The following is a 17546-nucleotide window of genomic DNA, read 5'->3' on the forward strand; positions in this document are numbered from 1 at the left end:
AGTTGTTGCCTTGCTGCAACAAGGGTTAAGTCAGCGAGCAGTCGCTGCCCAGCTCCACTTGAGCCAGTCTGCTGTATCCCGAGTATACAGACGGTTCCAAGAGACTGGTGCCTTCAATCGAAGACCAAGAACGGGCCGCCACCGCTGCACTTCAGAGAGAGACGACCGCTTCATTGTCTCAACCTCGCTGCGCAATCGACACCTTACGGGCGTTGATGTGCAGCAAGAACTGAGACGTGTACGACAAGTGGCTGTCAGCGAGTGGACAGTGAGAAGACGCTTGAAGGAAGCCAACTTGACACCAAAAAGACCTGCATCAGGCCCCAAATTGACTGCAGGCCACCGACAAGCGCGTCTTCAGTTTGCTCGAGAGCATCTCGATTGGAGCATTGCGCAATGGCGGTCGGTCCTGTTTACTGATGAGTGCAGAGTGTGTCTGCATGGCAGTGACAGGAGAGGCCGGGTCTACCGGCGTCCGGGGGAACGATTTGCCCAATGTTGTTTCGCTGAAACAGTAGCATATGGCGGCGGTTCCTGCATGATGTGGGCTGGTATTTCTCTAGAGGGAAAAACCGCACTTGTTTTCGTGCCTGGAGGCGGCCGAGGAGGCGGGTTAACAGCTGATCGGTACATCACCGATATTCTACTCGGTCATGTTGTGCCCTATGCAGAATTTGTCGGTGAAGACTTCGTGCTAATGCACGACAATGCCCGCTGCCACACGGCACGAGTCAGTCGGCAGTTTCTGAGAGAGAAGGAATTGCGCACGATGGACTGGCCTGCGCTCAGTCCTGACCTGAATCCCATCGAACACTTATGGGACGAGCTCAAAAGAAGAGTTCGGGCCAGGAATCCAGTCCCTGCAAGCGTGGACGAGCTGAAGACAGCTTTATTAGAGGAGTGGGACGGCATTCCTCAGGAAACTGTCAAAAAGTTGATAAGGTCTATGAGAAACAGGCTGCAGGCTGTAATTAGGGCAAGAGGGGGCAATACAAAGTATTGATTTAAATAAATAAATTTTTATCTTAACATTTTTTGTTTAATTTGTATAATACGATACCCATACCCTTTTTTCCTAAATTCCCGTTTTTCCTACAATTGCGTTCAGACATCATTTATTTCAAAAATGATGAATGGATTTCAATAATAATGATATCAAATTAAAGCTGACATCTTAAGCTTTTAAATGACATATCATTTTTATTATTTCTATTCATAATTTTACTTGTATTAATGTATGTTTGCGCCGTCAAGGCTTGAGTCGATTTGGTTGCTCGCGAGTGTATAACCAACGAAAAAACCCCCGATATTCACACTGAAAGTCGTATACACTTTGGACGGCTACACCGATTTTGATAAAATATGGCTAAGAAAACCCAGGGTAACATAACCTACGACCCTAAATAAACAAACAAAACGAAAATTGGTTAAGCCGTTTGGGAGTAAGTATAGTAAATAAGTAAGTAGGCTTTTTCTCGGCTTAGCAGTGGGAAATAGATGTAACGAAATAAAATACTTAGTTTTTAGATAAAATTGTCACCCTACTTTCAGCTTAATTCAATTAAAGAATTAAGGACTGAATATTTTTTTACAGTACGTTGTAAGAAACCCATTCATGCGTAAGTTGTCATTGTATTTAAAGTTAATCCACAAAGTACCTTGTTTCTAAACTTTCTCGACAAATAGGTACCTAACATAAAGCTAACGCTCAATACCCGGTAAGTTTTTTTTACAGTAAAACAAAAATCGTAAAATAGAAGAGACTAGAAAGTATCTAATAAAGGGTCATACCTACCTACATGCACTTATTACTTTTTTACTATTGAAATTTCGTGTTAAGATGATTCTATTCATATACTATGCCCGAATCCAGTCAACCCATGCCTATCTTATGGGATAAAAATTGCGTATACACATTGACTATTATATTACTAGCATAAGGACAGGCCCCACCGCTCTAGAAAATGACACCCTCATGTTGGCCCTAAAATCTAACAAATCTCTCATAATTTGTATGAATTAGGGCCAGCGCACGGGTGTCATTTTCTTTTGACAAAACTTTCTGACAGACGTTCCTTTTGAAATCATTTCTTCTACATAAATCCAAGTATATTTTCAGAAAGCAGGTACTTACCTACAAATCACGTTCATGTTATGAAATGGCATTGTCATCGGGAAGCCATGTTGCATGGAAGCCTTCTCGCTGCAAGGTCGCTCAGCTACGCGATTTAATCACAACATTGAGATATCAGTTCAGTATGATATATAAGAGTATACTTAGGAGTGCCTATATGTACCTATACCTATCGATCATTATTTCCTAGGACATCGATAAAAATGTGCTATACTCACTGACCTATACTTAAGTTTGATAAACACCCTGTGTTTTTGGCAACGTAGGTACCTTTGTTATAGTGTAGCGAGTAGCGACTGAGTTGATGTTTTATCGAAATCGGTTTAGGTGATCGATAGGGTTGTCTGATAATTTTATCATGTGACAACTAATAAAATTAATCTACTTAAGTAAGTACTATAACTTCAATACAACCTAGCACAATGCCATCTAGCGGTTGGTGTCGGAACTTCTCAGCGACTAATAGCTTCTCTTTTTGTCCGCAGGTGGTGGTGTCGCTGCTCGCCATGTCGGGCATGTCGGGCGCCAGCAGCATGCTGCGCACGCGCCGCAAGGATGTCAACCTCAAGCCCAATCGCAAGTAAGCATATTGTTAGTGTGTAAATTGGTGGCTGTCTATGGCAACATGAGGTTGCAGCATGGTAGGCAGGTATATCCGGACGGATATCCAGACGTAGGTACCTCCGTACTGTTGTGCCAAAGAGCTAGGATAGCCAAACATGACATTGATGTTGATGCTGAAGGTACTAAATTAGATTTACCGAAACATTCCCTCGAGTCGTATTTTAAACATAGATTTTTAGGTTTTGACAGCCCTAAAATTTTAATTTGTGCCATTAGAATCTACATTATAACGTACAACACATTTATATCCCTACCTACCTACAAACTTGCAAACCCATCTGTTGAAATAATTAACTTTGAAACAAATATCTACACATACCTACTGTAAAATTAATGACACTTTAGCAGCTTGTCCATTTTTTTATGATGTCTGTGTGAACGTAGCATTGTATTTGTATTTTTAATAAAGTTATTAAAATAAAAAGTGCAATGCACAGCAATTTCAGTGTTAACAAGTAAGTACATAGATTAGATATACATCAAGTAGATATAATTTCATTTTTTTATTTTGTACACAAAACAGATCAACTCCTTGATAGAATATAGTAAAATACAACAGTATTATACTTAAGAGGTTAAATTAAATATTCTACTTTTTCAACGTCCAAACTTTGGCCTCCAAAGGACAGTCTAATATACTTCTTCTTCTTGGTATCCTATGGCTACACAGTGCACAGTGGGGCAGAGGGCAGACACAACATTATTGTCTAGGATAGTTGAAAGCATTGTAAAAGATAATTGCACTGTAGGTATTAAACCCACTACAACATGCTACAAATTACAATGACATCATGCACAATGCCCATACATAGGTTTCGACTGTTGAAATCATCATCTTAGAGACAAAAATGTAATTTGTGGGTTTACTTTGTGTTCTGCCATTCCATAAACAGTGTAAGAACGGGATGGTTTGCTTATAGTTTTTGTAGTGATTTAATAAGTGCAATGTACAGCCTTTACCGAGTTAGCAAGTGAGTTGGTGACAAATAACTTAGATCAATAATCATAATCAACTCTATACTTAGCTTTTATTACCTACAATTCATCCAGCCAACAATATAGCACATTATTTATAACAGGGTATACTGCCCAATGGGGTCATATGTTTCTATCAACGACTGTACCTTCAGTTAATACGTCGAAGTAAAATATATGTGAATGGTCGAGGGGGTCCTTTCATGCACCCGAGTGCCTCTTTTCAGAAATCATTACCCCAGGGTCTAAATACAATGTAGGTAGGTATCCGAAAAAAATAACCAAGTGATTCACAAAGCACACTCTATCGGGACAGATTTTCGATTGCAAGGATATGTTGTTATTTTCACTGCATCACTTTAACACCCTGTATGTTCACTGCATCACTTTAACACCCTGTATGTCACAGGTTGGACCGCAAGTCGTCGCGGGGCATGCTGTATGAGAACGAGGAGCTCAGGCTGAGGACCATCAACATCAACGCGGAAGTCGAGCGAGGTAGGGAGGGACCGCTCATCATCATGTACTTTCAAAGACAAATACAAAGACTTTCATTTGCGTCTCATATTTCAGCTTGTAATAGGTACAGTCTAACCAACGAATCCTGATCCTCTTATGTAGCATTGTCACTCGTATAATAAAGGTTTCTATGCTCCAGACTGTATATGTACCTGTTTCATAAAATTTTCCATTCTTCATAGCCCAAATCCTGTAGGTACCGACTTTCTTAACCATCATCATCATCATCTGCAGTGTATAGGTCTCCTCCATGTTATGCCAAGTCCCACGGTCCTGTGCTACTCTCATCCAGTTTAGTCCATTTACTCTCCTAATGTCATTGGACCAACGGGTCGGTGGTCTACCGACTGATCGCCGTCCCTCCCGTCTTAATTCTCCTCCATAGCCATAGGTCAAACTTATACTTTCATGTTTATTTTTACTAAAACCACTGTCTTGATAGTTAATTTAAAGTTTCATTTGGTTTTTTTCGTAACTTAAACATAGGCATGTACCTATCTATACTTTGATTTGCAACTATGGAGAATAAATATCCTCTCGCAATAACCAATATACCTAATTTTCATTACTTAGCTCAATGCACAAGATCGATTATGTTTTATATTCATATCACGCATCGGAAACAGACAGGACATAAGTTAAGTAATCTATGCAAATTGATTTCCTTTCCGAACTGGCTAAACTCTCCCGCAATGGTGTGGCGGTGTGACGGCAATAAAATATTGATTCGTGTCTATGTAGTACCTATGAATAACTATAGCTCTATGAGTGCTGTGATCGTGATTCATGGTAATTCATTCAGTAGATACTAAAATTTCACTACTCTCAGTAAAATTGTCACTCTGATAGCGGTCATTTGTTTGTAACAGCTGATAGGGTACTTTACCACACATTGTACTTTGCAAAGCTACTGTAATAACGAAACAAATCCCCCTAATCCAGGTCAGTCAGACATCAAGAAGCTCAAGCGTGAGAACGAGCAGCTAAAACGCGAGATCAGCGCGCTGCGCTACGAGTACGAGCGGCTGGACTGTCTGCTGCGCGACCGACCCGACCACGATGACGTATGGCACTGAAGTTGCACCATTCTTATAGCTTTTCCTACTAACTACTAATTTTGCAGTGTTTCCTTTTGTTATCTGCTGCTGAAAATAGTTACTTATTTATGGAGAACCAACAATGACATAGTATAACAAATGGATGTAGACAGTAAATCATAACTTAAACCAAAAACGTGAATACGAGGGGCTGGACTGTCTGCTGCGGGACCGGCCCGACCACGATGACGTATGGCACTGAAGTTGCACCATTTCTATTGCTTGTCCTACTAACTGATGACGTATGGCACTAAAGTAGCACCATTTTTGTTGCTTTTCTTGCAAACTTTTACCTTATTTATTTTGTTATTTATAGGAAAACAACAGTTACATATAAAAAATGGATTTAGACAGTAAATCAAAACTTAACCAAATTGTTGTTCTCGCGCTTCATTTATAAGTTTAAACTAATATTATCAATTAACAATCCATAAGCAGAGTCGCTCGCTTAACAAATATTCTGTCCGATTAATTACGTCACATTTGACAAGTGCGCGAGAACGAGCGGCTGGACCTAAGGGCTGGACTGTCTGCTGCGGGACCGGCCCGACCACGATGACGTATGGCACTGAAGTAGCACCATTCTTATAGCTTTTCCTACTAACTACTAATTTTGCAGTGTTTCCTTTTGTTATCTGCTGCTGAAAATAGTTACTTATTTATGGAGAACCAACAATGACATATTATAACAAATGGATGTAGACAGTAAATCATAACTTACACCAAATACGTGAATACTAGGGGCTGGACTGTCTGCTGCGCGGCCGAGACGACGACGACGTATGGCACTAAAGCACCATTCTTATAGCTTTTCCTACTAACTTTTTGTAGTGTTTTCTTTTGTTATCTACGTTATATTTGCAATTAACCGCACCGTTATTTCGCCTGTCAAACTTCTGTCAGATCCATACAAGTTACGTCAGTTATCTCGCGCTGCGTACGAGCGGCTGGACTGTCTGCTGCGGGACCGGCCTGACCACGATGACGTATGGCACTCAATTTGCACCATTTTTACTGCTTTTCCTCATAGATTTCTCATGTAAAGCTCTATTTCAAATGTAATTTTTTTTGCACAAGCGGCTTTTTTAATTTCTGCTGACTGGCAGAAAATGCTTTTAGCCTTAAGTCCATTATTAATGTTGTAAAGTGTGCAATTAAAGTACCAATACATATACCTATAAATAAATAATGTTTTTGCCTATAGTTAGAAAGTGTCATAGGTTGATTAAGAGTTTTCTCGCGGATCTCCTAAGTTAATGCAATAATGACCCTTACACCTGTGTTTTCTTATTAGTCCGACTGAATTCGTTCTTCGACCACATTAGACCACATTAGTAAAATGACACACATTAGTCTAGCAAATTCAAACCTCCACCACTAGACCTACAGGATTACTCTATCTATACTGACGAACAACGAACGAACGAACGAGAGCTGTCGTGCAATCGGCACGTTTAATACATCGAGATAGAGCCGTGGCTAGCGCAAAAGCCCTCCGAACTTAATTTCGTTATTCGTGATATAGAGTCCCCACTGAGACTACAGAGACCACCCTGCCCTAAAACCATCTCTAACCCGACACAGTTAAAGCACATTACCCCTCGGCAGGACAGCTCGAGCGAGTGCCCGGAGTGCGCGGATGCCGCGTCTGCCAGGAGCGGCGGCTTCACCGACCTCAGCGTCGTGCCTGAAGGGGACGAGGGGACCAGGGTACGTAGACCTTAGGGAATGGATAATAAGAGCTGTTTTACTTTGTGTTATGTCACAGGATGCCAATGAAACCAGGGTATGAGGATCTTAATGAATAGATATTAAGAGATATTTTGGAACGCTTGGCTTCAACGATCTCAGATTCTCAGCGTCGTGCCTGAGGGGGATGAGGGGACCAGGGTAGGTAAACCTTAGGGAATAGTGAATAAGAGTTACGTTAGTTTGAGCTTAAGGAATGGATGACAGGCAGACATCATACCATGGGGTATGTGGATCTTAGAACGTGAAGGTATTAGGTACTATGAGCCATGGAAATAGAGGATGAGGAGACCAGGGTATGTAGACGTTGCTGTCTAGACAATAGGAAATATTTTACTTTAAGCCATTCAAAAGTAAGACAGAGATCAGGGTAAGTATCTGTGTAGTGATAGATAATAAGAGCTGTATTACTTTGAGCCATGGAAGAGTATGATGAGGAGATCAGGTTAGATGGACCTTAATGAATAGATAATAAGTTCGGAGTGCGGATATATAATTAGAGCTGTTTTACTTTGAGCTTTAGGAGAGGATGACGACGAACCAACTTACCCTGAGGTTTGTGGACCTTAGGACCTAAAGAGATATGTTACTATGAGCCATGGCATGGCAGAGTATGATGAAGACACCAGGGTATGTGGACCTTAGTATCTAGATAACACAAGATATATAATATGTTACTATGAGCCATGGAAGCGGATGCCGCCTCTGCCAGGAGCGCGGGCTTCACCGACCTCAGCGTCACGACTGAGGGGGATGAGGGGACCAGATTAAGAGGATCTTCATCATCATGACCCATCGCGTCTCCACTGCTGGGACACGGGTAGGAGACCCGTGCCAAGGAAGGGTTTTAGGCCTTGTCTACCACGCGGGCTTAATGCGGGTTGGTGGACAGGTGGACCTTAATAAATACATAATAACACCTTATTTTACTTTGAGTTAAGTATGTCATAATAATATGCCAAAGGGACCAAGGTATGAGGATCTTAGTAAATAGATAATAAAATCGTAAGTGAGAAATATATTGGAAAAGTTTATGTGGGTAATCTATCAGATAATACTTCAAAACTTATAGGACAACGTGCCTGGCCTACTAAACTAATATAATTTACGGCTGTTCGCAAGGTCTTCCAGACGACACGCAATATTTCATGTGCCATGCTATTGCCAATCCAGTATCTAGGTGAGGTAAGGTACGTTTGCTATTCAGTAAAATTGTCAAAGGAATCAAGAAAAGTACAGTCTAGGCTAAAAAAAACACTGCGCTCAGTAATCTTTGTCAATCTAGGTCAGGCTGTTTTGCATTTATATATGTGTCCATCATCATCACTCATCATTAGCCTATAGCAGTCCACTGCTGGACGTAGGCCTCTCCCAAAGCACACCACTGGATGCGATCTTTAGCTTTCTATGTGTAGTAACAATAAATTATAACAGTCATCGGGTTCATCATATTATTCACTTGTTCTTTTAAATTTTATATGAAATATTTTTTTAGTAAATAACATGTCTGGATCGTAGTATGTACTTATATAAATATTTGATATTGAAGTAGTTATTTACAAGTAAATTATAAATTACTCCAGCAAGCAAACAATATAAACATCATCAAACACTTTAAAGCTGATCTTGGCTTTGAAATTGACGACCATTATCCCATAAAACATGATATCCACGGTCAATGCGGAAAGCCCAATCAATTCGTCAAGACGCCCTATAAAGGGTGAGTGCAGGAATAACAAAACAAAACATTATGTTACGGTAACGCAAACACACGCATAAATACATCAGGCGAGCTTTATCCTGCCTCATGCTTGTACTGTAACAATTACTGGGGTATTACACGGTTGATAAGTGGTTGCCGATGGTATCAACCTTCTTTGAAATGCTAGATTTTTTAGTTAACTAACTTTATCTCTCATTTTATTTAAGTACTTTGTAAAGTAGACCTCTTTAGACTCAGGGTTGCGCGCAATATAACTCCTTTAATTGGTATGAATGGCATTTGAGATCACTCTAGGTACGTAGTTTCTGTTTCAGGCGGAACGATCAAAAGCTCATCACTAGTTTGGCGGCAAACTCAGATTAAACGAACAATACCGCGTTCACGTGTTACCATTTTCCGATGCCCTGAAATACCCCATCCTGTTATGAATTAAAGGCACGTTGCAATATCGGCTCCTTGACGTGTTCATCTTATTTTATTAGTGAGCTTCCGTCAGCCGGCTATAACCATTATGTGAGTCAAGGTCGGGCAAGCGATGCGTTAGAAAATATTGTAACACCTAATGGAAAGCTTTTATAAATAAACCCAGTGTGTTTCGGAACGCTCGTCACGGCGCGTCGCGTTCGTTTTTCAAATTTGAATTTGGAAAATGATTTTTTTTCACGCTGTCCGTTTGTAAGTGGCCTGAGTTATTGACTGGCTGGAGAGGCCTTGGACCGGCGCTATGAAGGTGTGTTGTGCTATTTTTTATATCGTGTAGTAAATTTTGAGTTACTAAAAATATAATACGCGTCTGGAACATGTGCGGTTCGTTCGTGATGTTTTAATTCTTGCTATAAATCTGCTCGTCTCTTTGTGTGTGGGGTACGTCGGCGTATTTATGCTGGATTTTATTGAGTTTTCTTTGCTGGGAAGCTTTATAATTTACTATTATTATGATTCGAGTTTTAAATGCGGCCCTTAGATTAAAGTTTTAGTTATTGCCCAGGGGAATGAAAGTTGTTGTATTTAAAATTACAGTGTGGTTTCATACGATGCAAACATAAAGACACATTTTCAATATTTCTGAAACAACAGGTGGGTGACGACTACCTACTGCGTTGTCTTTTAATTACTGTTTCAAGAACGTCTGAAAATTCTTGAGCTGACTCATTTTGATGAACTGGTACATTCTGAAAATATTTTTTAGTATGTTAGGTATCTTATACTAACCGGATGATCTAGTGGTCAGGGTGCTGTCAACTCTCACCTTAAATCTTTAGTACTTAGTCACAGGTTCGAATCCCGTCTGGGTCCGATATTTGTATGTTTGCAGTCAGAGACCTAGAATAGAAACCTATATGTAGGTATCTGGTATCGGTTCTTACGTCTATTTGTTTTATAATAGTTATTATCATCATATAAATGTTATATAGATTGAGTAATTGACGGTCTCATAATTATCTAGTTAAGTAAGTACCTATTTATAATTTTTATAATATCATTATGTCCGCATAAACTAACTGTTTTAAACATCACTTTCAGAGCGGCGCGGAGTCCCCCTGCACTTGCGAAGACTGTCATCCTCAAGAACCGAAGAGCCGCACGCGACCCGCCGACCAGCCACCAGCCAACAATGGCGCCTCCGTGACGCAAACACAACCCAAAAGGACACCGCCTAATACAGACAACAATACCGGCGAACGCACCGTCGACGTATTAGTCCACGATGCCCCACATACTCCCAGGTTCTTCGAATCCGTCACCTCCGCCCCCCACCACACCCGCACCCCGCCCCCGCCTCCCGGATTCATCCTCTCCCCGTATCAGACTCCAAGGTTCCACACTGGAGGTAATGTCGAAGATCTTCTAGGCGACGTCCAGGGTACTCCAGTACAAACTACCTTCATCCAACAGAATTCCGTCTTTATGTGCAACACGAAAAGGGTCATCCAGCAGCAGTGCTGCTGTCAGCAACAGAGCAGAGAAACACCAGTGATACAGGTCAATGGAACGGAGCAGAAGCCAAAATGCTACGTCACGGAAAAGAATATCGAATTGACGTATGACTATCCACGGTCAACACCAGTAAACACCCCTAGTCCTAAGTCTGAAGAGCACAACACAACTACAACAGAAGTAGCAAGCACAGTCGTCTTTGTCGAAAGACGAATACCCGTGCGGCCGAGAAAGTTCGATTTCTTCTTCAGATCCCGATCAGCGCCAGTCGGAGACAACGAGGAACCAATCTACGCCACCGTCAACAAACTGCCAAAGAGGTTACGGAGGATGGAACTGGCCAATTTAGAGAAAGAGGTCGCATACAAATCTGGCGAGCAAGACTCTTCGACCCGCACAGAAGTCACTTTAAAAACCGATTCAGAATCCCAAGCGGCGCATCCAGATGACGATACGAGTCCCTCAGAAAGGGAGAAGTCAGTTGTTCCACAAAGGCCAGAGTCCCCTAAAGCGAAGAAGCGGAAAAGGTTCTCCTTGACCTTCAAAAAGAGAGAGAGAAAAAGAAGGGAGAAGAAGAAAGAGGTGACGAAGAATGGGGCTGTCAAGAATGGGGGTCCGATGCATGCGGAGACAGACAGTGTGAGGCTGATCGATGTCCCAGAGACCCCTGCTGACAAGCACAAGCACTGCGCCAGACACAAGCCCAGGAATACGTTGTCTTCATCCAGCTCTGGCCCGCGGTATAAGCGGGATAGTTATCAGGTGTGTACTATTGCAATTTACCCTATATACGTACTTGCATGTTTTTAACCATAAACACTATTTATTCAGCATTCCTCAACTAGTTAGTACATTACACTTCGGCCCTCTGCGCTACTGCAGCGATGCACTAGCCTATTAATAACCACGTGTTATTCAACACAAATTACTAAGATTAGCATATTAACTAACCACTTTGCAATGACAACATGACTCACCTGAAACATTGTAGGTGGGTATAGGTACGCTAGTATAGTAACCATAGAATAACAAGTACAGTAGTAGTACTAGTACTCGTTATTATATGATAGTAACAAACGTGACAAAACTGAGTCACCACTTTTCAGCTTAATATACAAAGTACAGTACGTCACTCGAGGAATTCCACTCTTGCACCTCTCTGGCGTCCCTTATAAAAAGCCTCAGTCCATGAGGGTTACTCTAAACTGATGAAAAACTAAGAACGAGAGCTTTCGTGGAAGCTCCGAAACATAGTTTTTCATCATTTATAGTGTGTCCACGGGATCCTTCCGTTATATTCATCTTTTTCTCCCATTTCATCCACAACTAGTTAACTCCACCAACCCGCACAAGGCCAGCGTGGTGGACTAGGCCTATAACCATTCCTTGGAAGGAGACCCGTGCCCCAACAGTGGGGACGTGATGGGTCCTGATAATTATAACTAACCTCACCTCTCTCTCTCTCTCTCATTCCAGGAGATGACGACGTCCCACTCAGAGCACGAGCACAGCAGCATCTGTTCCTCCATCAACTCGCTGCAGTCCGCCTGCACTCACGCGAGGAAGCTGTCGGCGCCGCCCAACGACGGCTCCATACCGTGGTGCGGGTGCTGGGGCGCCGGATGCGTGTGAGCTGGTCAGAAGATGCTAAACAACTACACATAAGCAACGAAACAGAGAATAAAGTTATGTCAATTTCTAAGTAATGCAACAATACACTTCTTATCCGTAAGCGTGTCCATAAGCACTAGAGCTGCTACCGTACCACTACCGAACATTTAAAGTACTTGTGTATATGGATAAGACTTCATTAGACAGAAGATGTTTGACAGCCGATATATCGGTGGTGGTTAGCTGGTTGGAGTAAATGCCAGTCCGCCTGCATTGTTAAGTACTCTCAGCAAAAGAGATATTGATCGGCCGCCAGCCATTTTTAAAGTACTTCTTTATGGGGCACTCCGCTATACCGTATTTAACTTACCGTACACCAAGATAAAATATAATAATTTATTATATCAAATAATGTTGGATTGTACTATTAAATAGTTTTGCATGCATAGGGCAGATTAGCAAAATATAATAAATAACAGAGTATAGGTAGGTACATAGGTACGGTCAGCTGCATAAGTTGTTATACACTTCTTTACCTTGTCAAACTGACGAACCGTCAATGCTTCAATTAATGGATAGGCGGTTTGTTAGATTGACAAGGTTCGAAAGTGTATAGCTACTTATGCAGCTGACTGTACTTAATTTTACAACATTGCATTTATAAAGTTTAAACACGCTCTCTAATGATAAAGTTGTCATACCATACATTACGCAGTAAGAGTTTAGCTAAGCTTTGCTATATTTGTCGCTGAAGTTAAGTATATTCTAGATGAATTTGGGAGATTGTAAACAATAGCTAGGTTTACCAAAAGATATTGTAAGTAAGTGTTCCTAAAGGACACAGTACTAATGATTATACTGATTGAATGTTTGTAAATACATACTTACTTATAAAAATATTGGAGTCTATTCAGAAAGCACTAAATTTAAATTTAGCATTGTCAAACCATAACATTTTGCCAGAAAACACTCATAAATTCTAATTTTTAACAAAAAAAAATTGGTTTATACAGTGCTAAATTTAAATTTTGTATCTAAAATGGCTACGATTATATTCTTTAAGATTTGTAGGTTTAGGTACATAAAATGTAACAATCTGTGATTTTAATTTTGGACTTATTCTCAAGTCTAGTGGAAATTGCACTTTCATAGATAAATGTAATTATTATTGATAAAATAATAAATGTCTTTCATAGTTATGGCTATCTTTTAGTTTTTACCCCTAATTGGCTACGAAATTTAGTAGGTATTAAGTTATTAACTTACCATCAATACCAGATAATTCACGCAAAACGCAGCGAAATGGGGCAATGAGAGTAACACAGGGGACAAGAGGCATTTAAATAAAAGAATCAATTACATAGATGGTTATTTATTATAAAATATGACACATTCCTTTGATCTGTGTTTTACAGTATAATTGAACGCGCATAGCAAAATGGAGACCTCCGCGACGGCCGCGACGCCCAAACCGCACAATATTAATACTTTTATCACAACATCGATCACATCCTACAGCTAGCTCTAACTAATCTTGATCCTCGCGAACAATTTGTATACGCTACCGACGAGAAAACCACTTCTACAAGACACGGTAAAAAAACTAGGGAAGATTATTCGGAAACACATCATTTTTCGTGATGTCGATTTACACATTCTATCTGCCACGCCAGGTGACGCCCAAGCTATAATAGCCCTTATTTCCACATACCATAACTATCATTTTAATATAACCGCGGGGCAGGCGTCGCGGTCCTCGGGAAGCAAGCATACATTGAATCTACTTAGAACGTACATTCGAGAACCTACATCAAAGAATTTTGGATAAAATGACAACTAAAAACCCCGTTCTTTACAAATTATAAATCATCAAAAAACCAAAGTATAAAATGGCACATCTCGAGTACAAAAATATTTTTAAGAAAAAACAAACAAATGTCAGACGCAGTAAAACGCAATATTAAATTGCATCAACAAAATAAAATATAGCTTTAAAACACTCTTCAATAAAAAATATTTTAATAAATAAATTATTACCCAAATACAAAATGAAAAATTTACAATATTTACAATGGATTACGTATTTTTATAAAGAAAATTGCATTGAAATCATTAGGGGAAGTTCTAGGCGTGTTCCTAATTCCGTTGAGATCCGAGTTTAAATTTAGTTTAGGACAAAATAAAAATACTAGATTTAGGATCTATAGATTTTTTGTTACCTTCATAGTAAAATATCAAAATTCTTTCCATCATTCCCCTAATGGACTTGATACTTGCCCGCGCCATGCGCAGCGATCAAACAGTCTTGATCCTTGCGCACATCACGGGAATCTAATTAAAATGGCATATATCATTATTGTAATAAAAACTTACGTACTTATTACATCTTAGCATATTGACTATTATAAGAATTAAATATACTTATGCATAGTTATGATGATTTTGTTTTTAAAAACTAACGCAAATCCGTAGGAAATGTTTGCCCCACTTTCTGGGTGCAAATATATCGGTTAGGGTAAAATACGTGCGAGAAAACCACAATGAAAAGCTTTACAGTGTGTATTTTGTAGGTAAATAATTTATAATCACACTCAGTAATGTTTGTGATTAAAATAGCTGACAAAACCTGCTCCGATGGTCCGTGCACAGGTTGACTAGTCATGCTATTCATGCTTTAGGAAAAAGTATCGTAGTGCTGTCATGGAATCGATATGTTCAATACAACCAGAAGGGCTAGTACGGGGCACATTTAAGACGTGACAAAAGTTTTGAATCGCTGTCACCGACATCGTGCAGCCTCAAGAGTGAGCACGACACAGAACTTTTGTCACATCTTATTAGCGCTCTGTGCTACAGGGCCAGATAGAGTAGTGGTTAGCAAAACAACGTATTCATAACTGTGTCTCTATCTCGTTGCGCTAAACATACAGAATGCATGACAGCTCTCCGTAACTTCATATTAAAAAAGAGTATCTTTCCTAAAGTGACCCGTAACCACAACACTTATAACTGTGTGTATTATTGTGTACATTATTATATCCATGCCAAGCACAAACATTGCTGAGAGCGATCGAAAACAAAAAAAGACCTGTAACCTACTTCTTTTCATTCATACATTCCTTAGGTCACTCATGAATGTTTATATTTTACGAAGTACATACATTACCTTAAATGACAATTCCTTGAAACAATATTTATATTGAATACAAACTACATTTAATATAGGCAGAATACTAATATGAAACGAATTAATTGGTACAGGTAGCCTCGAGAAAATAAATATATAAATCAATGGTAAGTAACAAAATAACCCAAGCTTTACAGATTCTATAACAAAGTCTACAATTGAACGACTTTTCTTTACAGTGACTCTTACTCGATGTTTCTTCACAGACAGGTGGCGTTGTTAACAGATTATATCATGTAAATATAACATTGTAATACCGTTCATACAAAGTTCTTTAAACCATGCCTTTCGACATAATACTATCTACAAACACTTAATATACAAAATAGGCCATAATATCATATTTGTTAACCCATCAAGTACCGTATACTCAACACTGATTGGGAAAGGGAAGATAATAATTCAGTCTCAAAATAAAAATATAACGAAGAAATTAAACGTTTACTAGGTATCTCTTTGCATTTATCGAAAGGTTTGAAACCAATTTGTTTTACTATTATCTGCTAATTTAAAAGAAAATAAATTATGGTACCTAAATCAACTCAAAATAATGTCTTTTTGGTGTCATGATTATCATGCGTATTACTTCACGCATTAACTACAATATCTAGCGAGCTTCAACATACCAAATAGCCATATGGCATATCTGACAATGTATACGAAATTAAAAGACGTAGAAAAATAAACACGTAGGTATTTTCGACAACATTTCTGGAACTTAAACTTACGCTAAAACAAATATGGAATATAATGGAATTACAACAGTTATTTGGGCAGTACGAACATACAGTATATAATAAAGCATTTTTCGTTACATAAACACTGATCACTATAATATTATAAAAGAATATACGTATTAGTTTGACAGAGTATTTAAAAATGGCTGCCGAAATGTTTCTCTTTCAAATCTCACTATGTGTGTGAGTGAGATTGACAATTTGTCCGCCATTTTTAAATTTCTTGTCTAATATGTACCAAGTTAACAATGCATTATCCCTAAAATGATTTCAAATTAATGTAATGTATGTGCTCGTTACATTTATTCATAAAATGCGCTGTGTTGCTTTTATATATTATTACTATGACTTTTTAATTCAAATACCAATTAATACTTACATTTTAAAACTTCCTTTAAATACTTTTTTGTGCACGAATTTCAACCTTACCTATTGCGATACAATTTTAGTTACTAGTTTCTTTAAATACTGCTTTTTCGCTGAACGAGAAGAGATGGCTCGGTGACATTTTGACATACATTTCATTAAATAAGTAAATATATGTATCCATCTGCCCTTACCTTGATCAACTAAAAAAATGCGAGCAAAACTTGACTACATTTTGTAACACCTAAGCGTTTTGATATGGAGTTTGCCTTTGAAAATAAACAGTTACTTTTAAATATTTAGGATTAATAAGGGCAGACGTGCTTAGTTTAAAACATCAACAATAGCATTGTTTATAATGATAATAATATGTAGTATATAAGATAGGGACTTAGGGCTACGTTTCGTACAAGTTTAATTAAACGTCACTTGGTGGGGAGTCCATTTGTTACGTGGTGACGTCACCACTGCATCAGACGTCTCCGTCACAAATGCATGCTGCATTGTGAGCCTAAAATATACAAATAGCTATGTTACTTCACATTCAGGCTCGAAGGAGTAGAAGATAAAAGGGAAGGCATTTGGCAGCGGAAAACCATATTGACTGTGGATTAAAAACTGTTACTTACGGTACGGTAATCTTCTTAGCACGTCGCCGATTTGGACAACAGTAAGTCACCGTTTGGAAAGGATTATCCAGTCAGATTAGCATCAGTCGCTGCCCAGGGTGCCCTGGCTAAAATACTATAGGTGACATACTTCAGAAAAGCCACAGTAGTACGAGGTGGTGGCCTATGGTCTCTGCCTACACTTCTGGGAGGCAGGCGTCGCCGTCGTATATCCATGTATGTGAATAGAATTGATACATCACTCGAAGACCCTTCTT

General features: G+C 39.4%; 2 protein-coding genes across 4 annotated transcripts in view; one reads left to right on the plus strand and one right to left on the minus strand.

Annotated features, from left to right (window-relative positions):
• The window catches only part of LOC105395957, a 31439-nt gene extending 19028 nt beyond the window's left edge, over window positions 1-12411 (plus strand). The window contains exons 2-7 of one of the 3 annotated variants that reach the window (XM_038110245.2): window positions 2620-2714; window positions 4143-4231; window positions 5195-5316; window positions 6958-7059; window positions 10346-11521; window positions 12236-12411. In XM_038110245.2, coding sequence (XP_037966173.2) covers window positions 2641-2714; window positions 4143-4231; window positions 5195-5316; window positions 6958-7059; window positions 10346-11521; window positions 12236-12391 — 1719 coding nt within the window. In that variant the 5' untranslated portion in view covers window positions 2620-2640 and the 3' untranslated portion in view covers window positions 12392-12411. Of the gene's footprint in view, window positions 1-2619; window positions 2715-3576; window positions 3730-4142; window positions 4232-5194; window positions 5317-6957; window positions 7060-10345; window positions 11522-12235 lie in introns of those variants that run through there. The other 2 variants (XM_048630937.1, XM_048630938.1) reach the window with 2 other exon arrangements.
• Window positions 12412-13726: 1315 nt separating this feature from the next.
• Window positions 13727-17546, minus strand: part of LOC105382670 (rho GTPase-activating protein 190) — a 45485-nt gene continuing 41665 nt past the window's right edge. The window contains exon 41 of the mRNA XM_048630816.1: window positions 13727-17171. The gene's annotated coding sequence lies outside the window, so the exon portion shown is untranslated. The remainder of the gene's footprint in view (window positions 17172-17546) is intronic.

Source organism: Plutella xylostella, chromosome 27, assembly GCF_932276165.1.
Source record: "Plutella xylostella chromosome 27, ilPluXylo3.1, whole genome shotgun sequence".
NCBI lineage: Eukaryota > Metazoa > Arthropoda > Insecta > Lepidoptera > Plutellidae > Plutella > Plutella xylostella.